Genomic DNA, 22,966 nt, shown 5'->3' on the forward strand with positions numbered 1-22,966 from the left:
GCGGGGGGGGGGGGGGGCGGTGCCGGCTGCAGAGAAAGGGTAATGATGGGTAATCGCAAGAGGAGGAGTCTTACTGAAATCTTTGTCCTCTTGCATGAAATGTTAGAAAGGATTGTCCAGGATATTTACTCTCATCAGGAATTTGTTTTTTTGAATATCCTGCATGTTTACCTTGCCAGATACAATTTTTTCCCATGACGGGAGCCTCGAGATTGTTTGAAGCCATGGGTCTTCTGTTAACTCGGAGCTTGAGTACCACCATTCCTGAGAGGAGGGAGAGGGCCAAGAATTAAGCAGTGCTCCTCGACTTGTGTGACCAAGGCTGGGCTCGTACAGAAATGGTCTAGCATCCTTGAGCTTTCAGAACCATGTGAACCCACAGACAAGTGATGAATTTTGCTGCCCAAACTCAAATACTGACACATGACCCTTTAAATAAACCCATACAAGTGTACATCCATTCACTTCAACAAATGCTGAGTACAAGGCGCCATGTTGGATGCCATGCAACATGACACAGACTGGAAAGCGGTGAGGGCCACAACGAAGGGGCAGAGATCTTGCTGAAGCTGATGTGAATGTGAGGGAGAGTCTATGGGAACTCAAAGGGGAAGAGGAGGCACACACATCTGAACTACAGATCTATCAACCCTTTCAGGAATTGTCCAGAAAGACCTCCCAGGCTTGGGGAAGCCTAACCAGGCAGCAAGCTTCCGGGGCTTCCTTGGAAAGGTGGGCATCCCCATCCCAGCTTGCTGGTTGGCGGGACCTACTTTGCTCATGTTCAGCCAGCATTTCTCCAGCACGTTCCCCTGTGTCTCAGAGAGCTGTAAGGCTGTGTTCAGGAAGAGGTCACAGTTCTGCCCGTCTCCCATTAGTATACAGACATAGGCCATCAGGTGGTAGAGCCTTGGGTAGAAGACAGGGCCGGTGGTATTCTGAGCCACCAGACTCTCCAAGTTCTGAAGGAAAAACAGCATATTCGAATCAGAAAGGGGTCCTTGGCTGCAAAGATTGTTCCTCCACAGATAATTTGGGAACATTTCAAAGCTTCAAGCAATCAAATGAAAAAGCACATTACAGAGACATACATAGGAAGCAGTGGACGTAAGTTGACACGCATCAAGTGGCATAGCCTCGGCGGTCCCCCCAGACCAAGAATGCGATATGGGGGGGGGCTCGCTAACCCTTCTCTGCAACCACTTTTTAGAAAAATATCTTTTCTTTTGATTACCAAAGCAACATAAGTTATTGTTCAAAATGTGGGGGGAAAAGTATAGAATATGAATTACCCATAAGTCTAGCACCCAGAAAGAAATATTTTTAACATTTGGGTACATCCTTTCCCACTTATTTCTCTGCCCTCCCCTTCTCTAAAAAAAACAAACAAAAAAGTAAGCAAGCTGGATGTGGCATGATAATAGCAGAACTACGCTTTTTACGTCATGCGAGAGAAGATGGAAGATGTGCCCCATAGAAGCGTCACCTCTGAATTCCAGCCAACGGCTGCCCTTGGGGAATGTGGGCCTAGAGTCACCAGATACTCCAGTTTTTAAAAGAAGAGTCAGAAATTCAGAATTTTTATATCAGATATCCCAATGTTTAAATGCACCATGTCCGACTTAACCAAGTCCTCTTTGTAAAGTACATATAGTTTTTCTTTTCTCCTAGTTTTTTTAATGCTATCAACCTGAGATCAACATCTTTATAGATAAATTTTTGTTTGCCATCTGATTATTTCCTTAGGATAATTCCCAGGGAGAGAATTAACCGAGGTGCATTATTTTAAAGATATTTTGCCAGAATGCTCTCTGGAAAGTTTGTGGGAGTCTTTCAGAGTACAAATATGTCTTCTTTCATGTCTTTGCTAATTTCATGGTCAATGAAATGATGTCTTATTGTTTTATTGCATTTATTTCAATATTACAGAAATTGAATCAAAACTTGGGAGTTTTCTGGACTGATCTGTTCCATGTCTATTTAGCCCATCGATAACTGAAAAAATGAAACATCTACTGGGAACAAGGCATTGTTCTGTGTACAGTGGGAGACACACACTTTGCTCTTCATTCGTGGTTTCGTGGTCTCTCCGTTCCCTCCATCACACCTTCCCAGTCCCGGGCCCCCCTCCCCTACCGGCTTCTCCAACTCAGATAAATCACAAAGTCCTCAGGGTTTTTCTCATCTTTCTTGTAACCCCGGTAGCACCTACTGTATTTTTAACCTGTACTGGCTTTGGGATAGGTGAGTGTTATCGCTTTACTACTCACTAAATAACGATGTGCTTTCTTTTCAGCACCTGCTAGTTTGTCTATCTGGATTTTCATATATTAGTTTGGCCGAAAGTATGGTACACCTTTATTATTAATCAATAGTTAGAAGTGATAATGACAGCCAATTCATTTGTCATATGTAATGTGCCTGGTAGTTGGGAAAAAAAAAAGAGAGAGAGAGAGAGAGAGAGAGAGAATGTTGGAATAAATCATGTGTAAGATGGTAAACAAACAAACAAACAAACAAAAAACCTATTTTTTTCTGACCAACATGGAGTTAAGCATGTCTCAAATCCCTCATAAGTCATTCTCTCAACTTAAGGAATGATGTTTACTCTATCAAATTACATGAAATTACACAATACAGAATAATTATGTAAAACAAAATAATGTTTTATATAACCAAGCAAGTCCATGTCCTCAGTGAGAGCCAGCAGAATGCTTTATTATCAGAACAAATAAATACATGCTTTACGTCAAGGAGGTCCCTAGATCATGAGAGGGTAGTCTGGTCAATGTCTTGATCTTAAAGCCTTCTAAGACCCTGAGCAGAGAAGCCAGGCAAGCCTGTCTAGACTTCTAACCTGCCAAACCGTGAGGTCACAAATCTGTGTTATTTAAGCTGTTAGGTGTGTGGTAACTGGGGACCCAGCAGTGGACAACGAATACACTTGTGCCCAGTTTTTAAGAGAACAAGGCAAACACGCCACAGAGTCAGCCCTTCACTCCCTTGGAGGGCATGCCCAGTCTAGGCTGTAAACCTAGAGGTGTGATTTGCTCCCCCTTGTGCCCCCACAGCTGTACCTGGTGGTCACTACATAGCAGCTGAATATTTTCCTTATGTATCTACTTTTGCACTCAGCACAATTTTGTTCAGTGAGTGGAAGAGATGCACGTTGCGTAATGCTTGTATTGAAGTGTTTGAAAACTCATTTCACAAGTTGTTTTTTTTGTTTTGTTTTTTGAAGAAGTTAACTTAAAAGACACACTCAGGATCAGCTGGAATATTTTAAATTTCCACGTGCGAAGACTTACCCACCAAGCTGTTTATCACAGGAACAGCAGTAAAATGCTATGAAAAATTCCTGTCCCAGAACAGTTTGGCAGATTGTCCAACAAGATCTTTGAGATCTAATCTATGAGAGAAAATACTATGCTTCCTCTTAACTCGTGGTGTAGAAAACGACGTACTGACAGGAAATCATTCGCACTATATTTTATTTGATAGCACGTTTTAAAAATGGAAATGTGCACATGTGCATACCTGGAAAAAAATCCGAACCGTGGTGTCTCGATACGTAAAAAGTGGTTCTCTCTGAGTAGTAAGGTAGTGGGCAATTTATATTTTCCTCTAATTTGGGGGGAAGGCATTACCTTAACATGTACTATCAACATATACATTCTGGAATCCGAGAAAATAATTATCACAAGGACGTGGACAGATGCCCACTCAACGAGCGGTTTCTCGTGGGCTCACCTTCAGCAGCTCGACTCCACTGTCTTGGGCGTTCTCAGATTGGCCCTCGATCTGCTTTTGAAGGTAGAGAACTTCCCCCTCCATGTACCTACAGATTCCTTCATAGTAGAGAGCTGTCGGCGTTCTTCTGGGCACTAGGTTTTTAGCTCTGCTGGAGAATATGTGGAAGTTGTCCCACTCCTGAAGCCTGGCATACCTGCGCCACCACAGAAGGACACAAGTCGGTGGGGCCCTTGGAAGGAGCTGAGGTTCTGCGAGTAACAGCTCCCAGCACCTGCGCCTGGAAGCCTGCCGTCTGCTCCCCGGTGGGAATGCTGGGGTAGGGAGCGGGGCAAGAATAGAATGTTTTTGATGGTTTGAGGCAAAGAGAATCCTCGGGAACGCTCAGGTAATATTAGCAACCAGTTATTTAACTCTTTGGACTCTAAAAAAGCGAAGGCTATCGGACGCTTGGAGCTATACATTCTAGAGCTGGAAGACATCGCTCCCGTTCCAAGGAGAGAGGGCCTAGGCCAGTGCTGCTCGAAGTGTGGGCCACAGACTGGGATCACCAGTGTCACCTGGCTGCTCCTTAGAAAGGCAGGCTCGCTGGTCCCACCCACATCTGCGGAATCAGACCCTCTGGCGATGGATGGGGCCAGGAATCCGAGTTAATAAGTGTTAACAAGACTTCCAGGTGATTCCTGTGCCCATGAAAGTGTGACGAGCCCTGGCCTAGGCCACAGCTGTTGAAAGAAAATAGAGTAGAATAAAAAATTAAGATGACGGGGTGCCTGGGTGGCGCAATCGTTAAGCGTCTGCCTTCGGCCGAGGGTGTGATCCCAGAGTTCTGGGATCCAGCCCCCCATCAGGCTCCTCCACTGGGAGCCTGCTTCTTCCTCTCCCACTCCCCCTGCTTGTGTTCCCTCTCTTGCTGGCTGTCTCTGTCAAATAAATAAATAAAATCTTAAAAAAAAAAATTAGGATGACTTTTGGACTTTAGATTCCTTGAATTTTTATTCACATGGGCAAGTTAATTCGACTTGGGACTTTAATTTCTTTGGACTTTTACTGGTGAGGGTAATTAATTTGTGGAGTTCAATTTCTCCCAAGGAATTTTATAAAAACTCCCAAGGAGTTTATTTCTCTTCAATGTTGGAACTGCTCTAGTTTGTGGCACTTTGCATAGGACTGTCTTCGTGTTCTCATTTAATTTCATCACCAAATTGAACTATTGGGCTGCATGGCTGCATATGTGATACAGGAGGTAGACTAGGGAATGATGCTGTGCAAGTAATTGAACGAATGTTCTGGAACCTTGCTGTTGCTCTACTTCCTTGAAGGTACGACCATAGCTGCAGCTTGACTGAATTAAAAACTTGATGAGTTAAAGGCATTAAGCCCAGGCTTGATGGGGTAACGGGGTACAGAAGGGTGCTGCTTCCCCTCCCACAGATTCCTTTCAGGGGAGGGAGCTCAGCGGTGCAAAGCACGACCTCTCTTCCCCTGCTTCACTCATGGCTCCAGTGGTCCGGAGGGACGGGTTGTTGGCGACTGTGGGAAAGGAGGGAGGCAGGGGTAGCCCAGGACCTGGCCCCCTCCTGCCCGAGGGGCAGGAAGGCCCGCAGGGAGCTTCGTATGGCTCTTCTGTCTGCCGTGTGGCGGAAAGAAGCCCGTTTTGATGGGGGAGAACAGCAGATTTCCAGAACTGCCTGCTGCCGAGTGGGCAAACCTAATACTGGGGTTCAAAATTAGGAAGCCCACCCGCCCGCAGACACAAGCCGCATCCTCCAACATCACTTCTGTCAACAATGGTTTTCAATATACTTCCATCCTGGCGGGGCGGTGCGCAAGTGGCGCTATTTATGTGTCTCCCTCAAGCCCCAAACACTCCTCAGAAGCCAGTACTCTTACCCCTCTGTGCTAATAAATGCTTGTTGCACTGAATACAACTGAGGTGGTCTTGCCTAAGGGGGATGAACTAGGTGGCCCCCCAGGGTGCCTTTCAACGTAAATCCACTCTGACGCCTTCAATCTGTCTCCGTATAAATTATAGATTCTTTTTCTTTTTTAATCTCATAGAACTCTTCTTGAGGAGTCAACCTTTTCCAGTTTGGGAGTTAGTGATATGCAACACATCGTTACCAGATAGCTACACAGGAATAGAGTCCCAGGAGGATTCCGCTTTGGAATTTGAGGATTCTGTTGTCTTCGTTTTGGTATATGAATTCCAAACATTCTTCAAATGTCTTATAAACAAAGCCTAAAAAAGAGAGAAACAGGAGAGCTTTGGTGGTGGGTGGGGGTGGTCCTGTTCTAGCCTAGTAGCTCCTTGTGGGGAGAGGCCATCATCTCTGTTTAGAGACTCCGAAGGGTCCTGTGGAGGGCAACAACCTTGTGACCACAGTGCCCCGTGTTTGCAGAGCCCCAGCTTCCGTGCATGTGTATGCACACAGGGTACAATTCCATAGACTCACCCAGGCAGGAGTGGAGTTTCAACCAGCCCTCCCCTGGGAGCCCTGCTGGAGTTGGCCTCAGTGCAGCCTGGGACCTGCCCATTGCCCCACCCCGGCCTCCCTCTTCAAAATCACAGGGTGGGGAAGGAATGCCCAGCTTGGCCCCTCTGATTTACTACGGACGCTGAGGGCTGCCTATCTGATGTAACCAGGAGTATCCGGACAGAACTTGTTTTCCAACAGCTTCCAGTGCCTGGACCCTTTCGCAAGTCCACCCTTCGTCCTAAAGCATGAGTCTTTGAGTATATTCTGCGAACAAGTCCTCTAGTAAAAGGCACATATAGGGACCGACATGTGTGTTGGTCCCTACACTGGTGGGTAAGTTGATCTCCCCCTTAAACGGGCAGCTTAAACCCAACAGGTTCTTCTGGACTAAACTCTCCTCCTTGCTGGTCCTTCATAATCCTTGCACCTTCCAGAGGGCTCCTCAGCTCTTCCACCATGCTCTCCCCTTCCCGGTCCTAGAGGTCTTTCCAGCCAGACTCCTAGTGGTCTGAAGACCCCCGCCCCGACAGCTGCCACACCACACCAAGCACACAGTGTGGGGACACCGTGCCCCCGCTTGCTTGTAGGTCCCCAAGCCACATTTACCAGCATAAAGCATGATGTCCAGGCAGACAAAATAGAAGAAGGCCTTGCTGAAGATGTGCTCTTCTGTTATAGAAAGTTCCCACAGCCACCCCAGCACCTGGATCAATTGCTTGTTTCTGTGGCAAGGAAGGTAGTAAGATTAGGAAGTGCTGGGGAGGAGAGATGGAGTTGAGTGCTGGTCTTGTTTCCATGCTACCCATAATTCCAGACCAAATATGGCCCTTACGCAGATTTCAGACCCACTCCCAAATCTCAAACTGGCTCTTTGCTCAAACTGTTGTCACAGACCTCTGTATCAGGGCCACCAGAGTCAGGCCAAGTTGGCAGGAGCTTCTGGTCCCGGGGGCTCTTCTCTGGGCATTTGCCTTCCCTGTGAGACTTGTCCCTTTCCCTCCAGGGAAGGCCTGATCCCCAAGCAGGGTGATTGACCGACTCTCCTCCAGTCACTGAGAGTAAACAGACTAGGGGTGATGTATGGGAAAGAAAGCTGTGCAGGGGCGCCTGGCTGGCTCGGTCAGCGGAGCGTGCGACTCTTGATCTCAGGGTTGTAAGTTTGAGCCCCATGTTGGATGTAGCGATTACTTTAAAAAAATAATAAAATCTTAAAAAAAAAAAAAAAGAATGCTGTGCAAAGAACAGTGGTATCCCAAAAACTATGATTATCAGTCACATCTTACTGTAAGTCCTGGTCCTTTGCCATCCAATGGCCAGGGTCAAGTGAGCCCAAAAGGCTCAATTACAATGGCTTCCTCCCTCTAATTTTGGAAAATGCTTTCAGCTAAATACCTGTTTTTCAAGAAGAGAGATTTACTAAGCCAGCAGAGGACCATGTAGTGTCTGTTGGGATCCCGGAGCAGTGCCCACATCTTGTGGGCTCGAGAGCCTGGGAAGAAAACAATTCCAGTACATTTCGGGGTGTTACTTGTATTCCGCATATCCCTTCTTGCCCAGACAAACCTTACCTAAGTCAATGGCCAAGTCCAAGTGACCCATTAAAAGCTTGGTGTAGCCCAGTGTATCAGCCACATAGGACACGATTTCAATGCCCACGCCTTTTAGGGGGAGGTTGAAGATCTGTTCCATGACCATGATTTCGTGTTTGAACCACACGCCCTGGTGCCCGGCCAGCTGGTGGTGCAGTGAATAGTCCAGATAGGCCCTGATGATCTGAAATGGAGAAGAGTGGAGAAGAGAAGTGGATGGAACCAAGGCAGGAAGGTCGGGGCAGCGCCCAGTGTTGGCCAGGGAACATGTGTTCATTGAGCTTGAGAGTGGAGCTGGTCGTTTGGGCAAGGCATGGGCTTAGGTGCAGATATTAAACTGGGTCTCTGCCACCTGTTTCTTGGATCCTCCAGGGCACGCTCGATGGCTCCTCTTGCCCACAGAGTCAGTGGGGAGGCATTTAGGAGAAGGGGACTTTTTTCCTAGAATTCTTCAAATCACACAAAATAAGCAGGCCACAAATTCTGTGTTACTGGCAGTTCTATGGGCACTTGTTAAACCACAAAGTCGATCTGAGGGAGTTCCTGTATTCCTGATCTGGGCTGTGTTTCCAATGTGGCTACCAGAAGGGAAGGGCAGCCGGAAATTGTGGACCAGGAGAGGACTGACGGGCAAATGAAACGTCCAAAGCTATACAAGAGCCCAGGACTTCTTGGATTTGGACCAAAAGCAGAGTCCAACTGCTTTCCTCTATGGGGGAAAATTTGAAGCTCAGAGGCTATGTGGCTTGCCAGTGGTCACGCCACAGATAGGTGAAGTTCCGGAAACTACTCTCTCGGGGCTCATTCTGGTTCTGTCTGTTATCCAACAATGAGTGTCTCGTTTGCTTTTGAGCACCCAGGGGAGCACTTGCCAGGCTGCTCTGCCTTCGGTCATGGCCATATTGTCAACAAGCCTCTATCGATTCACTTTCCAGTTTGGGCTTTTCCGCTATAGTCTCCTGTCCCCCAGTGCCACCATGTTTTTAAGAGACAGCCCCCCAAATATGGAGGGGAATTAAAGGATTTCATTCACTAAATATTTGTTGAGTGCCCATTATGTGCCAGACATTGTTATTGAAGCTCACGATGGGAAAAGGTAGCAGACAAGGTCCCTGCTCTCAGGGACTTTATAGGCCGGTAGCGGATGGACTCAGGCTACACACTAAAAAAGGAGCAAACGAGAAAATGTCAGATGGTGAGAAGAGCTACTACAACAGGGTGACAGGTTAAAGAGTCAATGGGCTAGGTGGTCAAGAAAGGCCTATGACGGAGGTGACCTTCAAGCTGATAAGCACGGAGCCCTGTAAAGATCTGGGAGTGTCCACTGCAAAGACCCTACAAGGGGATTGAACACGTTTGAGGAACCACAAGAGGTCTGATATGGCTGGGTTTAGTGGCCCAGGGAGCTACAGGAGGAGGATGGGCAGAGGGCTGTATTTGATGGGCTTTATAAATATTTACGTATCCTGGGCTATTGGAAGGTACTAATGCTGGGGACAGACTCCTGGCTAGGAATTTAAGCCCCTCCAGCATTTACAGGGCTACTTGACCATTTTCCCTCAATTCCTGATGATTAATCACGCCAAGAGGAAGTTATTGCCCCGAAGAAACCTAGGCTTGATGTGCTTTTTTATAAAGGAACTAGATCATTAGATGAATTGGATTTAGCTTAACAATCTCTTATTTTGTCTCCTGGAGTTTTCTGCATCTAAACAAAGATGTCCCAGTTTATGATGTTGTAGGAGCCAAGGGCAGGCTGCCCCCAAATGGGCCACTTTGGCATGAACATTATTGATGAGGGAACAGAAGACAAGCAGGACAAAGCAGAAGCTGACACCCCACAACTCTCCCCCGCACCCCCCGCAGATGGGATGTATGTGACATTCCTCAGGCACTTCTGGCTGCCCTAAAGCTAAGGAAAGGAAAAACAAATAGTTAACTTACGGAGATCACAATCCTGCAAGACCTGAGTCTCCCTCAATTACGAAAGTCTTAGCAATTTACAAGAACAAAGCATTTCTATCAATAACCTAGCTTCCAGAAGGGAATGTAGATACAATTAAGCGACTTTATAATCTGCAGCCCGTTGACAGATACTTGAAGTGGGCAGAGTGTAACGTTCCTCCAGGAAGCTCCCACTATCTTCATGTGAATGCCTCACTAGAGGGGTAAACAACCTGAACTTGACAACGGCAAGGCCTCGGGTGTCCTGTGAGTCTTCTTTAACACATGAAAGTTCAGAAACCTCCCTTTTTCCTTACCTCCCCCAACCCCATAGTATATAATCAGCCACCCCTCACAACCCCGGGGCAGCAGCTCTTTCTGCCCAGGGGTCCTGTCCCCGTGCTTCAATAAACCACCATTTTGTATCAAAGATGTCTCAAGAATTCTTTCTTCGTCATCGACTCCGGACTCCACCCCACTGAACCTCACCTATATTCCAAAATCCCATCAATTATTTTGAGTCAAAAGCAATCAAAACCCAGCAGATTCAGGAAAAGCTTTCTTTTTTTTTTTTTTAAGGCTTAAACAAATTTATTTTTTAAGCTGAAATATAATTAACATACGGTGTTACATTAGTTTCAAGGAAGAGCTCTTTACCTGTCTCTCAACTGCCCGCTTTCCTGAGATTCCTCTTTACCTAAGGAATTTCGCTGTGTAATAGGACAACACCTTTGTTTTCCAAACATCTCCTCCACTTCCGGCTAACAGCCTTCCTCCCCTTCGTGCCCTCAGGCCCCTACCCTTCTCCCAGCTCATACAAGCCTCCTGTTGCCTCATTGTCTTTGGAATTTCAGGTCTATGTGGATTCCCCATACGTACGCTATTAAATCTGAATTTCTCCTATTACTCTGTCTCATGTCAACTTGATTCTTAATTCAGTTAGAAGGACCCTGAAGGGGAGAGAGAATTCTTCCTCCCCAACAACATAGACCAGCAGTTCTGCCAGTGGGTCCTGAGGCCATGTCAGGGAGTGCACAAAGAAATCAAAGCTAGTTGCAGGATATCAAGGCATTATTTGTGTGGGGAAAAATGATGCAAGACCAAAGCAAACAACAACAACAAAAACTTGGTCGACTGGGGCGCCTGGGTGGCGCAGTCCCTAAGCGTCTGCCTTTGGCTCAGGGCGTGATCCCGGCGTTATGGGATCGAGCCCCACATCAGGCTCCTCCGCTGGGAGCCTGCTTCTTCCTCTCCCACTCCCCCTGCTTGTGTTCCCTCTCTCGCTGGCTGTCTATCTCTGTCAAATAAATAAATAAAAATCTTAAAAAAAAAACAAAACTCGGTCGACTGTGCAGTCTAGGTCACTCACTAAGGTTATCTCTGCCTCTCCTTGTCTTTGGGCTATTTTACAGCTCTGCCTGAGGCAGAAAACGGATAGTAATGTCAATTAGCCTCTTGCATAGAAATGTCAGTGTTCAGGGGAATACGTGTGATTATCGCCCCGTAACTAGACTATGCGTCCAGGCAGAAAGTGAATTCTCCTTGGAACCAGTTGTAACAGCTTACTAGTTTCTCAGTAATTAATGTGTTTAATAGGATCTTTGACATGGGTTCTTTTTGTACGAGTCATGATTTTATCTTTTTTTTTTTTTAAAGTTATCCTTTAACATTTTCCTTTTTTCCCCTCATCCTCTAGTGGCATATAGTGGAATTTTCCAGGGGCAACGTCTGAGGCTGCAATGGAGTGAAGGTAGAAACACCAAGAACCCAGCCGTCTTCTATGAAGTCAGACATGAAGATATTGGCAGAAATTCAATACATGCCACTCTTCTCAATTTTTTGTTTGGGGAATTTGGCCTTTTGTTTTTCCTATTAAAATGTTAATTACGTTAATATGTAAGAGTTTTATTTTTCTTTAAAAATATTTTTTAAATACCTCGGTTTTTCCTTCTTATCATTTCAGTAGATTCAACCCATAGAAATAAAAAGCTTTGAGGGCCTCAAGAATTACTAAGAGGCCAGAGTGATTCTGGGACCAAAGTGTTTTGAGAGCTGCTGCCCTTGGCAAAACAACCTGGCCCGGATTTTGAATCCCGGTTGGCTCCCTGTAGGAGTTTCCCTCTAAATGAGATGCAGAGATTTTAAAAAGCAGCTAAAACAACACCCTACCTGAAAATCATCTTGAGTTTCCAGGGCCGTGTTCACTTGCATCATAGCTGCCAGGTGGCTGTAATACTTGTAGTGGAAAAAATAATTCGAGCTATAGATTTGCCACAGCAAGGAGAAACAGGCAGTTTGCCGGTACAGCTGCGCCAGCCTCCTCTTCCTATGAGAGGAAACACACACATGCGACGGAGAGAGAAAGAACGTATGGTCACCAGCACGCTAGAGGGGAACCCAGGACAGAATCCTCACCGCTGGCTGGGAGACAAACGCACATGGGAGTGTGCGTCCTGCCTCCTTTCCAAGATGGTAAAGCGCAGGCACATTAATTTTTATGAAGCACATTTTCTCCCCCCCACCAAATGGGGAGCATAATACCTACGTTGTGATGATTGATTAAGATAATTTATGCAGGGGCGCCTGGGTGGCGCAGTCGTTAAGCATCTGCCTTCGGCTCAGGGCGTGATCCCAGCGTTCTGGGATCGAGCCCCACATCAGGCTCCTCCGCTAGGAGCCTGCTTCTTCCTCTCCCACTCCCCCTGCTTGTGTTCCCTCTCTTGCTGGCTGTCTCTCTATGTCAAATTAATAAAATCTTAAAAAAAAAAGATAATTTATGCAAATCACGTGTCCCCTGTCAGGTCCTTGCTATTTAAATGAAGTTATTTTAAAAGCACATTTATGTAATTCATCACATTTGATTCTGATAACAAGCCTGGAAGAAAGGAAGAAATAAGGAACCCCATTTTACGTAAGCAGGTGAGACTCAGACAGGTTGAGTGACTAACCCAGAGTCACACAGCTGGGATGTGGTGGTGCCGGGCCTCAAGCCCCGGCCATTTCCAGCCGGGCCATCCCAGTGTGTCTCGTCATCCAGTGAGCATTGCCATCAGGAGCTAGGCCTCAGCTCAGCCAAGGAGACGAACATTTTAACAATTACATTCTGCTATGATCGGAATGCATCTCTACCAAATTCAGATGTTGAATCCTAACCCCCAAAAGTGATGGTAAGAGTAGGTGGGCCCTTGGGGTGGTCATTAGGTCATGAGGGTAGAGCCCTCATAAATGGGGTTAAGGCTCTTATGAAAGAGACCCCAGAGCTCTCCAGCCCCTTCCCACCATATGAAGATGAAAAAAGTCTGTGACCATGGAGAGGCCCCTCCCCGACCATGCTGGGACTCTGATCTCTCTCAGACTTCAGCAATAAATGTCTGCTATTTATAAGCCACTCAGTCTATGGTATTTCGTTATAACAGCCTGAGCCGACTAAGACTCATTCCAACAACGGAATGGAATGTCACAGGAGGTGGTGAACTTCCTGTGCCGGAGGTATTTAAGGGGAGGATGGATGACCACCTACAAAGAATGTCTGGGGTCTCAGTCTTGGCTTCAATAATCATTTAACTGAGAATGTAGCCAACTGTCCCTTCTATTATGATAAAAATGGGAACCTTATCTTTATGATAAGCAAGTTGCCTGCAATATTAGTGATTTAACAAAACCAAGAAAACAAAATATAATTAGAAATATTTATCAAAAAGCAGATTTCAAATAAAGACCTTTAAGGAGGAAGAAAGAGGTATCCTGGGGGCGCCTGCATGGCTCAGTCGGATAAGCATCTGCCTTTGGCTCGGGTCATGATCTCAGGGTCCTGGGATCGAGCTCCGCGTTGGGCTCCCTGCTCAAGCCTGGCCTGCTTCTCCCACTTCCCCTGGATTCTCCCTGTCTCCCTGGCTACTCTCTCTCCTGCCTGCCTACTCCCTCTCCCCCTGGCTTCGCCCATTCCCACTGGCTACTCCATCTCCCACTCCCCGTTTGTGTTCCTTCTCCCGCTGGCTGTCTCTCTCTCTGTCAAATAAATAGATAGAATCTTAAAAAAAGAAAGAAAGAAAGAAAGAAAGAAAGAAAGGAAGGAAGGAAGGAAGGAAGGAAGGAAGAAAGAAAGAAAGAAAGAAAGAAAGAAAGAAAGAAAGAAAGAAAGAAAAGAAACAGATGCTTGTGTCTTAGGCAGAACCTGTAGGGATACGCTACCGGCCTCTCCCAACATGGGAGAGATGTCCGTCCTCCGTCAGCTCTCCAGATCCCCGGCTAGGTGGCATTTCCCTCGGTGCCGACTGGATAGGTGGAATATATCTGGAAACTTTTATTGTGGAAAATTTCAAACATACACATGGTTAAGCCGAAAAATATCATGAACTGCATGCCGTAACACCCAGCTTCAACAACTACCCACGCGGGGCTTGAACGCACAACCCTGAGATCAAGGCCTGAGCTGAGACCAAGAGTCAGATGCTTAACCGACTGAGCCACTGGGGTTCCCCCCATTATTATTTTTTATAGTGTTTAAGAGGCAACATTTACATATGTTGAGATGTATAAACCTTAGCGGTTTAAGCTTGACTGATGATCCTCCCATGTGACCCACATCCCCATCCAGATGCTCAGATGCGTGGGCAGTCTGTCCTCTGCGGAGGTCTTTGGGACCTTCTATTTCAGTTGGGGGCAGTGTTGTACCCCTGAATGGAAAAGGGCTTGTGACTGAGGCCCCAGGAGCCATGGTGCAGTTAGTACACACGCTGGCCAGAGGGATTGGAGGGACAGACTAGGGCGCGGCACTGGAGCTCGGCTTGCAAAGGGCTCCCTGATGTTCTTGTCACCTGAGCTCACTTTCACAAAAGCTGCTGTGAAGCGCGCTGGGGCAACCCCAACCTCGCCTGGGGGCCTCCTGGACGGGCTCCCTCCTGCACCAGTGAGCCTCAGGGCAGAGCCCCCAGGCCTTCTTGCGCCCCCTAGAGGTGCTGGCTTTGGGGGCTGATGGGAGTCTGCGCAGGTCTCTGTCTGGGGAGTGAGACCTCCAGCTCTTGCCAGCTCCTTCCCTTACCCTGGAGGCGAGCTCTCTTGGCCCTGCTGATTCGCATAGTAAAAGTGCCTGTTTTTCTCAACATGCGTGTGAATAAACAGGGAGATTAAGTTGTAAGGGAAGACGCGGTTGAGGAGCTTGAGTGCCTTCCGGAGCATCTTCTTGGCAAGCACCATCTGGCCCATGTTGAAGCAGACCTGCGGCGAGAAGGGAGGGGGAGACAGGAGCGAGGAAAAGCAGTGACTCTGGACTTAACCCGGATGTTCCAACACATATTCCTGGGATTCTTATCCAAAAGGTAACTCAGGCCCTAGGAACGAGCTCCCCGTGTGCCTGGCACAATAGTACGTTTACACACGTATGCCTGGGAGGATGGCTGGGGGACTAGCATCTCGCATAGCATCTTTCTTGTGAATCATCTACCTCTGAGAATATGTTTCCCCCACGCGGGTCCAGTTTTGGAGGTTGTTAAAAGAAACCTTTCATGACGACGTCGTCACCCACAAGAACAAGGAAGAGCTCGCTGCTGGCAAGTGATGGCAAGGAGGTTGGAGTCGTGGGGTGTGAGGTTCTGCGGGCGTGGCAAGGATTCGTGGCAGAGGGTGGCAGGAGGGTGCAGGAGGTACAGGGACGGCTGCTGCTTCTTCTATAGAACGCCCCAGTGACCAATAACACATGCTTCTGTTTTCCACGGTTTCTTACCTGGCCTTTGAGGCTGTAAAAGGTAGCGGACTCAAAAGTGTGACTCCAGGATTTGTCGTCCTTGAGCATTTTCAGCAACCTCTCTCCCTCGTTCAAGTATATGTATGCCTGCAGCCAGCAGAGGGGCACAGAATAGGAGTCAGCGGGGGTCCGGCCGCTAATGGGGGGGGTTGCAGCTTCGGCCGCAGGACCCACTTCTGCCTGCATCCCCTGCTCCTCATTAGTAAGGGCTTCCAAACTCAGGCAGCTCTGGGTAGTGGCTCCTGGTGAAGATCCTGGCCACCTGCAGGCCTGTCTTTGTCCACTGGATCACTCGCTCTGGAGGATGGACCCAGGGCAATTTCCTCCTCTGAGTAATTCCACCCCCGATGGCCCCGATTTCCAACAAGGTACCCACTGCCCCTGATGGCATCACCACATCTATGAGAAGCTGGTCTTGATTTTTGGCGTGAGTTATGAACCACTCCCATTTCCTTTGCCGGGGGCCTCTTTAGGAAGGCAAGGCCCTGAGCAACTCTCCCCACTTCATTTTAAACCTACTGTGACATCGTTAGACAGGACAGCCTTGGTACATGTGAGTACCAAGGCAAGGTCAGACTTGAAGAGTAAAACAAGGGAAGGCGATGTCCTCAAGTCTTACACAGCCAAAGGGATATGAGTGGGAGGCAGAAGAGGGAAACAGGAGTTGACCTGGACCTACTAGATTATTTTTTGATGGGAGAGAGGATGCCAATGGCACATTGTGGGTAACTTGCACCCACCAGGGCTCTGCTTCCAATCCTTGTCTTCCTGGCCATCCCCCCACTCCCTGCTAATTGAGATGGAGGCGCTTAGCAAGTTGGTGCCCAGGGCTACTTCCGCCTTCTCTTCTTGGGACTCACTGACCATAGCCCCCTTTTCCATGTGTGTGTGTGTGTGTGTGTGTGTGTGTGTATTTACATATACGTATTCCTGTATATATAATATGCATGGGCGACTTCCATCTTTAACATAAACCCTGAGAACTGGGGCTTACCAACATATTTAATGACTAAATTTTTAAATTTTATAAAAATCTAAGGTATGAGGGCCGATTAGGCTGCTGTGATCAAAAGTAGTTTTAAATACGGAACAGACCCCCAGTGTGGCCATGAGCTGCACGCGTGCCTCTTCAGTATGTGAGTCAGATGAAGCAAGGGCCAGAGGGGCATTTCCTAAAGTGAGTTCATGCAATGTTAGTCTGGCCAGCTGCTCTGTGAAAAGTGGTTTAAGGTCAAGTAGGTTTGAGAAACGCAGTATGCCCCAGAACTAGCCGGACCCTCTGGAAGACTGACACATATCTTAGCAGATTAAGGCCATGAAATATTTGCAGTAAAGAAACCTGTCAAGCTTCATTCCGCTCAGTGCTTCCCAACTTACTGAACAATGAATTCGTTTTACTTCATTATACTCAAATCCCCACGTTTCTAGGGGCCTTTTGCCCTGGAATGTTATTTACAGTTATCCCGGAGAAACACTAGTGTTTTGGTGGTCTAAAGGAAATGTATGATAATTTAGCACAAATTACACGAAGACCAAAGTGGGTGAGCTTATCCAAAGACCTACAGGTATTTGTGGTCACAGGTGTTTAGGGAGGACAGGAGGCAAATGCCACAGGGCCATTACTGAGGAGACTCTGCTGAAACGGCAGCGTGGGGACCAAGAGTCCTTTCTGCATCATTTTGGGAATGAGCAAGACATCCCACCCCCTTTCCATGTAGGTAGACAGTTCGCGGCGAGTTTCCAAAGGGCGCTATTTTAAATGTTGTATAATGCTACTTTCAATTTGTTCTAACTTTCATTTCTCAATCTCAGGTCATTTCCCTTCTCAGCAATTTGATTTTCAGACGAAAGGGGTGCTGGCAGGAATCAAGAACATGAAGTAATAAAAAAACACACAACACCCCAGAGATTCCCTTTGGGCGCTGTGGTATTTAACTTGTCTCAAGGATGGAGGGGAGTGGGGTAGAAACACCTTACCATGTAGTTATCCCCCAAGATGAGATAAGCAGATGTAATTTCTAGGAAGTAATACAAGGCTTTGTTGTTTTCTCCCAACGCCAGAAAATGGTGGGCCAGAGGCATGATGACCATCTCTACGATCTCCTCACACTGGCAAGATTCCAGAGGAATGATGTCTTCATCAGACGTCCTCATTTTTGTTATAACGACGTCAAAGAAACTCAAGATCTTTTCTCGTATTTCTTCAGGACTGTCCAAATGCAGAAATAGGAGGAATGACTTGTAGCTACACTTAGCTTTTGATATGAAAATATTTTTAAAAACTAAGAAAAGAGCAAGATAATCAAACTCGATGTGGACACTACTGACAGAACTCACCATGCACACACCCCAGCATCTCCCCACTTGTACCAAAGAGGCCGAAAAGAACTCAATGGACAGAAGATTTTAACAGTATTCTGAACTTAATGACAATTGTTTATGCCTCAACAGTCATGCATGCCTGTACCTGAGATTTTCAGGAAATAACTCCGATTTCTTAGGAATCTCTATTTTGGAAAAGGTGATCTCTTCTTCAGCTAGAAAATAAACAAACAAATGAGTTATATGGGTCACGAAATGTTCCACGTGGGAGAAACGTCTGGTGTCCACCAAAGACTCTTGTTCCGCTTTCCCAATACAGTGCCTGCTGCCCAGCCCAACTCTCCATTTCCCAGACTCCACTGTGTCTCAGTGAACCCATGCGATTCACTTAAAATGGAATTCTATCAGAAGTGATATCTGGCACCTCTGAGCTGAGGTGGTTTGGTATCTTCTCCACCTTTCCTTCCGCCAGAGAGCAAATAATTGTGAGAATCTAAGGGACGGCAAAAGGACAGAATGGAAGGAGCCTGGGTCCCTGACTTCCTGTGTTCAAGACCATTTGCCAGAACTTTCATTAGATCGTTACATGCGGAGGAAAAAAAATATTCTATTGTGTCATTGGGGAGGAAGAATTTCTTCTGCCCTCCAGAGGTCCTTCGAGCTGAACTAAGAATCAAATTGATATGAGGCAGATTACAGGGGAAAATCAAATTTAATAGATGTCAATAAGGGGAATCCATGCAGACATGGAAATTCCAAAGACAGTGCGGAAACATGAAACTTGTAAAAGCTAAGGGGAAGGGGAGGGGGTCTGAGGATACAAAGGGAAGAAAGACCAGGAAGGTGAGAGGAGATGTTTGGAAAACAAAGGTTGCCTTATTATGCAGAGAAGTTTCTTTGGTAAAGAGGAATCTCTGTTTAATAGCTCTCTTCCTGGTAAAGTAGGCAGTTGAGCGGCAGGTAAAGGGCTTTTCTCCAATTTGCTGGGTTTGGATTGCTTTTAATTCAAAATAATATTCATGCAAAATGGCCCATCTTGGAGTGACTTGCAGTGGCTCCGTTAAGCCACTGAAATGTTACGGTTGGTTATAGACGATAACATTGTCCTAACTAATTGACCCTGCAGCAACTAAAACAATGAATAAATGATCTGTTTCTAGTGGACAAATGTAGACATTTAAATATATACCCCAAAGGCTAACTAAAGGGCAGAGAACTTTGAACTTCAAACCTTCAGTCTATCCAGACTCCAACAGGTAAGAAAATTCCATAATGATCTTAAAACAGAAACAAATAAGGATGGTCCGATCTAGACCTTTCCCCCTGCAGAAGGAAGGAAGAAGCCTAGACAGGGGAAGGGACTTGTCTCAGATCACCTGTCAGGGATAGAGGTAGGACTAGACCCTAGGTCTCCCAGCTTCAAGGCCAATGCATTACTCCACAGATCCTTTAATTTCTAAAAATGCAGTTAAGGCACACAGTTATCACTTTCTTTTGAAAGCCTTCTGTGCCCTTGTCCCCATAGATTCAGTGCCCCGACTCACCTGTGCCCTGTGCAGACCTCCATCATGGTTCTTACTGTCACACTGTGTAAGGAATAATTTGCCCACCTCTCCCCCTAGACTGCCAGCTAATGTATTTCTAGTGACTAGATGCTGAATAAATTACGCCTTTTTCCTTCTACTCTTCTAAAACTGTTCTTGTAAAGGTTACCAGTGGCTACCATGTTGCCATAGCCAAAGGTCACGTTTGTCTGTATCTTATTACACCTCTCAGCAAGCATTAAATACAACCGACCATTCCCTCTTTTCACCAGGTTTTCTAACAGCCATTCTCTTGGCTGCTTTCCTCATTTGCTGTCCACTGGGCCAGCCCCTACTCCTCTACCAACATTCCCAGTGTTGGTGAGCTTCCGTTTGGTCCTGGGCTCCCTTCTCTATCCACATTTTTCCTAGGTAATTTCATCTGCCCATGACTATGAATCGCAGTCACATGCCAATGGCTGACAATTGTTTAAGCTCTGAGCCTGACGTCTACCCTTAACTACAGATTGATATATCCAAATGCCCCCTTGGCAACTGTTGTTTGAATGCCTAACAGGCATTTAAAAATTAACATGATCCAAGCAGAACTCTTGAATCTCTCTTCCATAAACCTATATTCTGATCTTACTAAGCATCAGAGCCATATATCCATTTTCTCAAGGCAAAAAACCTAGGCAATGTTCTGGATTCTTTTCTTTCCCTCATCCCATTCAGCCCATCAGGAAGTCCCATGGACTTAACCTCAAAACATACCTGAATCCATCTTCTTCTGTCCATCTTTACTACGGTACCACCCGAGTCCACCACCAAATTTTATCTGGACAAGTGTGAAAAACTGACCTCCCTTCTAGTTCAATCCCTGCAATCTGTTCTCTACAGAGAAGACAGAATATGTTTTTAGAAACATGACTCAGATTTCTGTGGCAGAGACTGTTGGTTTCCTATCTCAGCTTTATTATCCCTTTTTCTCCTTAGAAATAGAACTCAATTTTACTCAGGGCAGCTACATTTTCCAGCCTCCCTTGCAACTGGGTATAGCCAGGTGACATTCCTTAAAAGGGAAGGGGCATTCCCTTTTCTTTTTTCTTTTTTCCTTTGGTTTCTCTTCTTCTAGTGTTAAATGTAAACATAACAGTTGGAGCTCCAGCAGCCATTTTTGCACCAAGAGTTTCTGATGATCATACTAGTCCCTTTATACTAGTCCCAATGATGAGACAAAGCATTTTACATGAGAGAGAAATAAATTTAAGAGTAAATAAATTAACGCCACTCTAGCTGGTCCTTGTTACATGTAGACAATACTAATTCTAATTAATACATCTCCAAAGTCTTCGAACCCATTTAAAATAAAAGTCAGACTATTTATCAAGGCCTATAAGGCTCTCTTATGGTTTTATTAATTAGTTAATCTGTTTTTTATCTATCACATCTATCACCAGCCTTCAAGAAAATTCTAATATATGAGAATAGACACATGTCTATCATTTTCAGCACTATATCCCTGGTACCTAGACCACTGCCTAGTACATAGTAGATGCTCAATAAATATTTGCTGAATAAATGCACATTTTTGAAAAAAAAAATAAGAAAAATAAAATGCTATTTCTCCTTCAACATCTCTATTTTTTTAATGTTTCAAGTTGTTATAGTGATAGAATGAGATGCAGAGACAAGCAATATTGGCAAGAAAAGGAAACAAAGTTGGGGAGTACAAGATAGGCTTTTTGTCATTCTATCATTAACCTCTTAGGTGAATCATATTATTTTTAGTTCTCCATTTTCTTCGTTTATGAAGGACATATTAAAAGTTCCCTAGTTCAAAGGGGATCTGTAAAATTCAAAAGGAAAAAATATATACAAAATGCTTGTAGGCTCTCAGAAGAAAGTAGAAAAGCAAAGAGCAAGTGGTAACTTGTTCATCTCATGGTTTCAAAGACCTAGAAATAAGACTTCAGGTTCAAGGTGACAGATTGAAAATTTTTTTTTTTTTAAGATCTTATTTATTTGTCAGAGGAAGAGAGAGCTCAAGCAGGGGGAGCAGCAGGCAGAGGGAGAAGTTGAGCAAAGAGCCCGATGCAGGACTTGATCCTAGGGCCCTGGGATCATGACCTGAGCCAAAGGCAAATGCTTAAGCAACGGAGCCACCCAGGCATCTTAACAAATTGAATTCTTTTGTTTATCTCCAGTCTCTCCAGGTCCAGGACATTTTACCTGAGAATAAAATAATCTTAAAAAGCATAAACCCACAACGTATAGAATGGAAGGGGTCAATTTCTGTCTAGGGCCATCCATCGCACTGGCTATCTTCTCTGCCTAAAACGGAAGACAAAATCCCTCACTTCCTTTGTCTTTCTGTGAATCTCATCTCTGAATGAGGGCTCCCCTAATGGCTCTGCATTCCTAATCCCCCTTGCCCTACCAAACAGGCTTTTCAGTTCTCTTCCTTGGGATGGGATTTACCTCCCATAACATACTGTAGACTTTTTACTTCTTTATTATGTTTTTTCCTCCATTGCTTCTCCACAATAGAATAAATGCTCTTTTGTTCACTGATGTATCCCACATGCCTGCAGCAGGGTCTGGTACATAGTAGGAACTAAGTATTTATTGAATGAGTAAATGAAACGTTGGGCGGGGTTTCAATAATGTTCAGATGGCAAAGGAGTGAGAGGAGTGGTCTCTGATGAAGTAGGTGGAGCCAGTCGAAGGACAGAGCCCAGGAGGAAGCCCATGGACTGCAGATGTTTGGGGATCAAGACTTAAGAAAATAACTCAAGAAAGACTTGAGGATTGAGAGAGAATTGAAAAGAGAATCAACTTCCTCACTATCTAATCTACACCTAGTGTCTTTGAACCTCTTCCCTTTCCAGCTGTCTCTTGAACAACACAGGGGCTTAGGGACACTGATCCCTTCACCGCCCCCCAGCAGTTGAAAATTCACATATAACTTTTGACTCCCCCAAAACTTAACTATGTGATAGCCTACTGTTGACCAGAAGCCTTACTGATAACATAAAGTTAATTAACCCATATTTTCTGTTTTATGTATTATATACTTTATCCTTACAATAAAGTAAGCTAGAGGAAAGAAAACGTTATTAAGAAAATCTCAAGAGAAAATACATTTATAGTACTGTACTGGATTTATTGGAAAAAATCTGCATATAAGTGAATCTGCACAGTTCAGACCTGTGTTGTTCAAGGGTCAAATGTATGTCCTTCACCAGTATTACCTACAGGCACAAGATTCAGGGATAATGGACAGAGTATCCAACCAAGACAGGCTATTATAAAGAAGACATTGCAAAAAAGAAAATTATCCTAGAAATTCGAGGAAAAATAAACTTTTGTAAGAACTCTAGGGAACGCCTGGGTGGCTCAGTTGGTTAAGCATCTGCCTTCTGCTCAGGTCATGATCCCAGGCTCCTGGGATCCAGCCCCGCATCCGGCTCCCTGCTCAGCATAGGAGGGATACAGCATATGATTCTGTAATGCATGATCTTTGTAAAGATTTATCTGATGATGGCCATAGAACAATACTGGGGGAGAGGTCCCGAGGAGTAGCGGGACAGGGGTAAGTCCTCACCGGGGCAT

General features: G+C 45.7%; 1 protein-coding gene across 1 annotated transcript in view; it reads right to left on the reverse strand.

Moving 5' to 3' along the window:
• Positions 1–31: 31 nt before the first annotated feature.
• The window catches only part of ADCY10 (adenylate cyclase 10), a 73,432-nt gene continuing 50,497 nt past the window's right edge, over positions 32–22,966 (reverse strand). Inside the window, exons 21-32 of the mRNA XM_040636167.1 lie at positions 17,974–18,043; positions 17,484–17,715; positions 15,486–15,593; positions 14,805–14,980; positions 11,933–12,089; positions 7,799–8,003; positions 7,616–7,719; positions 6,837–6,945; positions 5,875–5,992; positions 3,751–3,946; positions 774–962; positions 32–264 (exon numbers count right to left, since the gene is read on the reverse strand). Coding sequence (XP_040492101.1) covers positions 103–264; positions 774–962; positions 3,751–3,946; positions 5,875–5,992; positions 6,837–6,945; positions 7,616–7,719; positions 7,799–8,003; positions 11,933–12,089; positions 14,805–14,980; positions 15,486–15,593; positions 17,484–17,715; positions 17,974–18,043 — 1,826 coding nt within the window. The 3' untranslated portion in view covers positions 32–102. The remainder of the gene's footprint in view (positions 265–773; positions 963–3,750; positions 3,947–5,874; positions 5,993–6,836; positions 6,946–7,615; positions 7,720–7,798; positions 8,004–11,932; positions 12,090–14,804; positions 14,981–15,485; positions 15,594–17,483; positions 17,716–17,973; positions 18,044–22,966) is intronic.

The sequence above is a fragment of the Ursus maritimus genome, unplaced genomic scaffold, assembly GCF_017311325.1.
Source record: "Ursus maritimus isolate PB19 unplaced genomic scaffold, ASM1731132v1 scaffold_2, whole genome shotgun sequence".
In the NCBI taxonomy this organism is placed as follows: Eukaryota; Metazoa; Chordata; class Mammalia; order Carnivora; family Ursidae; genus Ursus; species Ursus maritimus.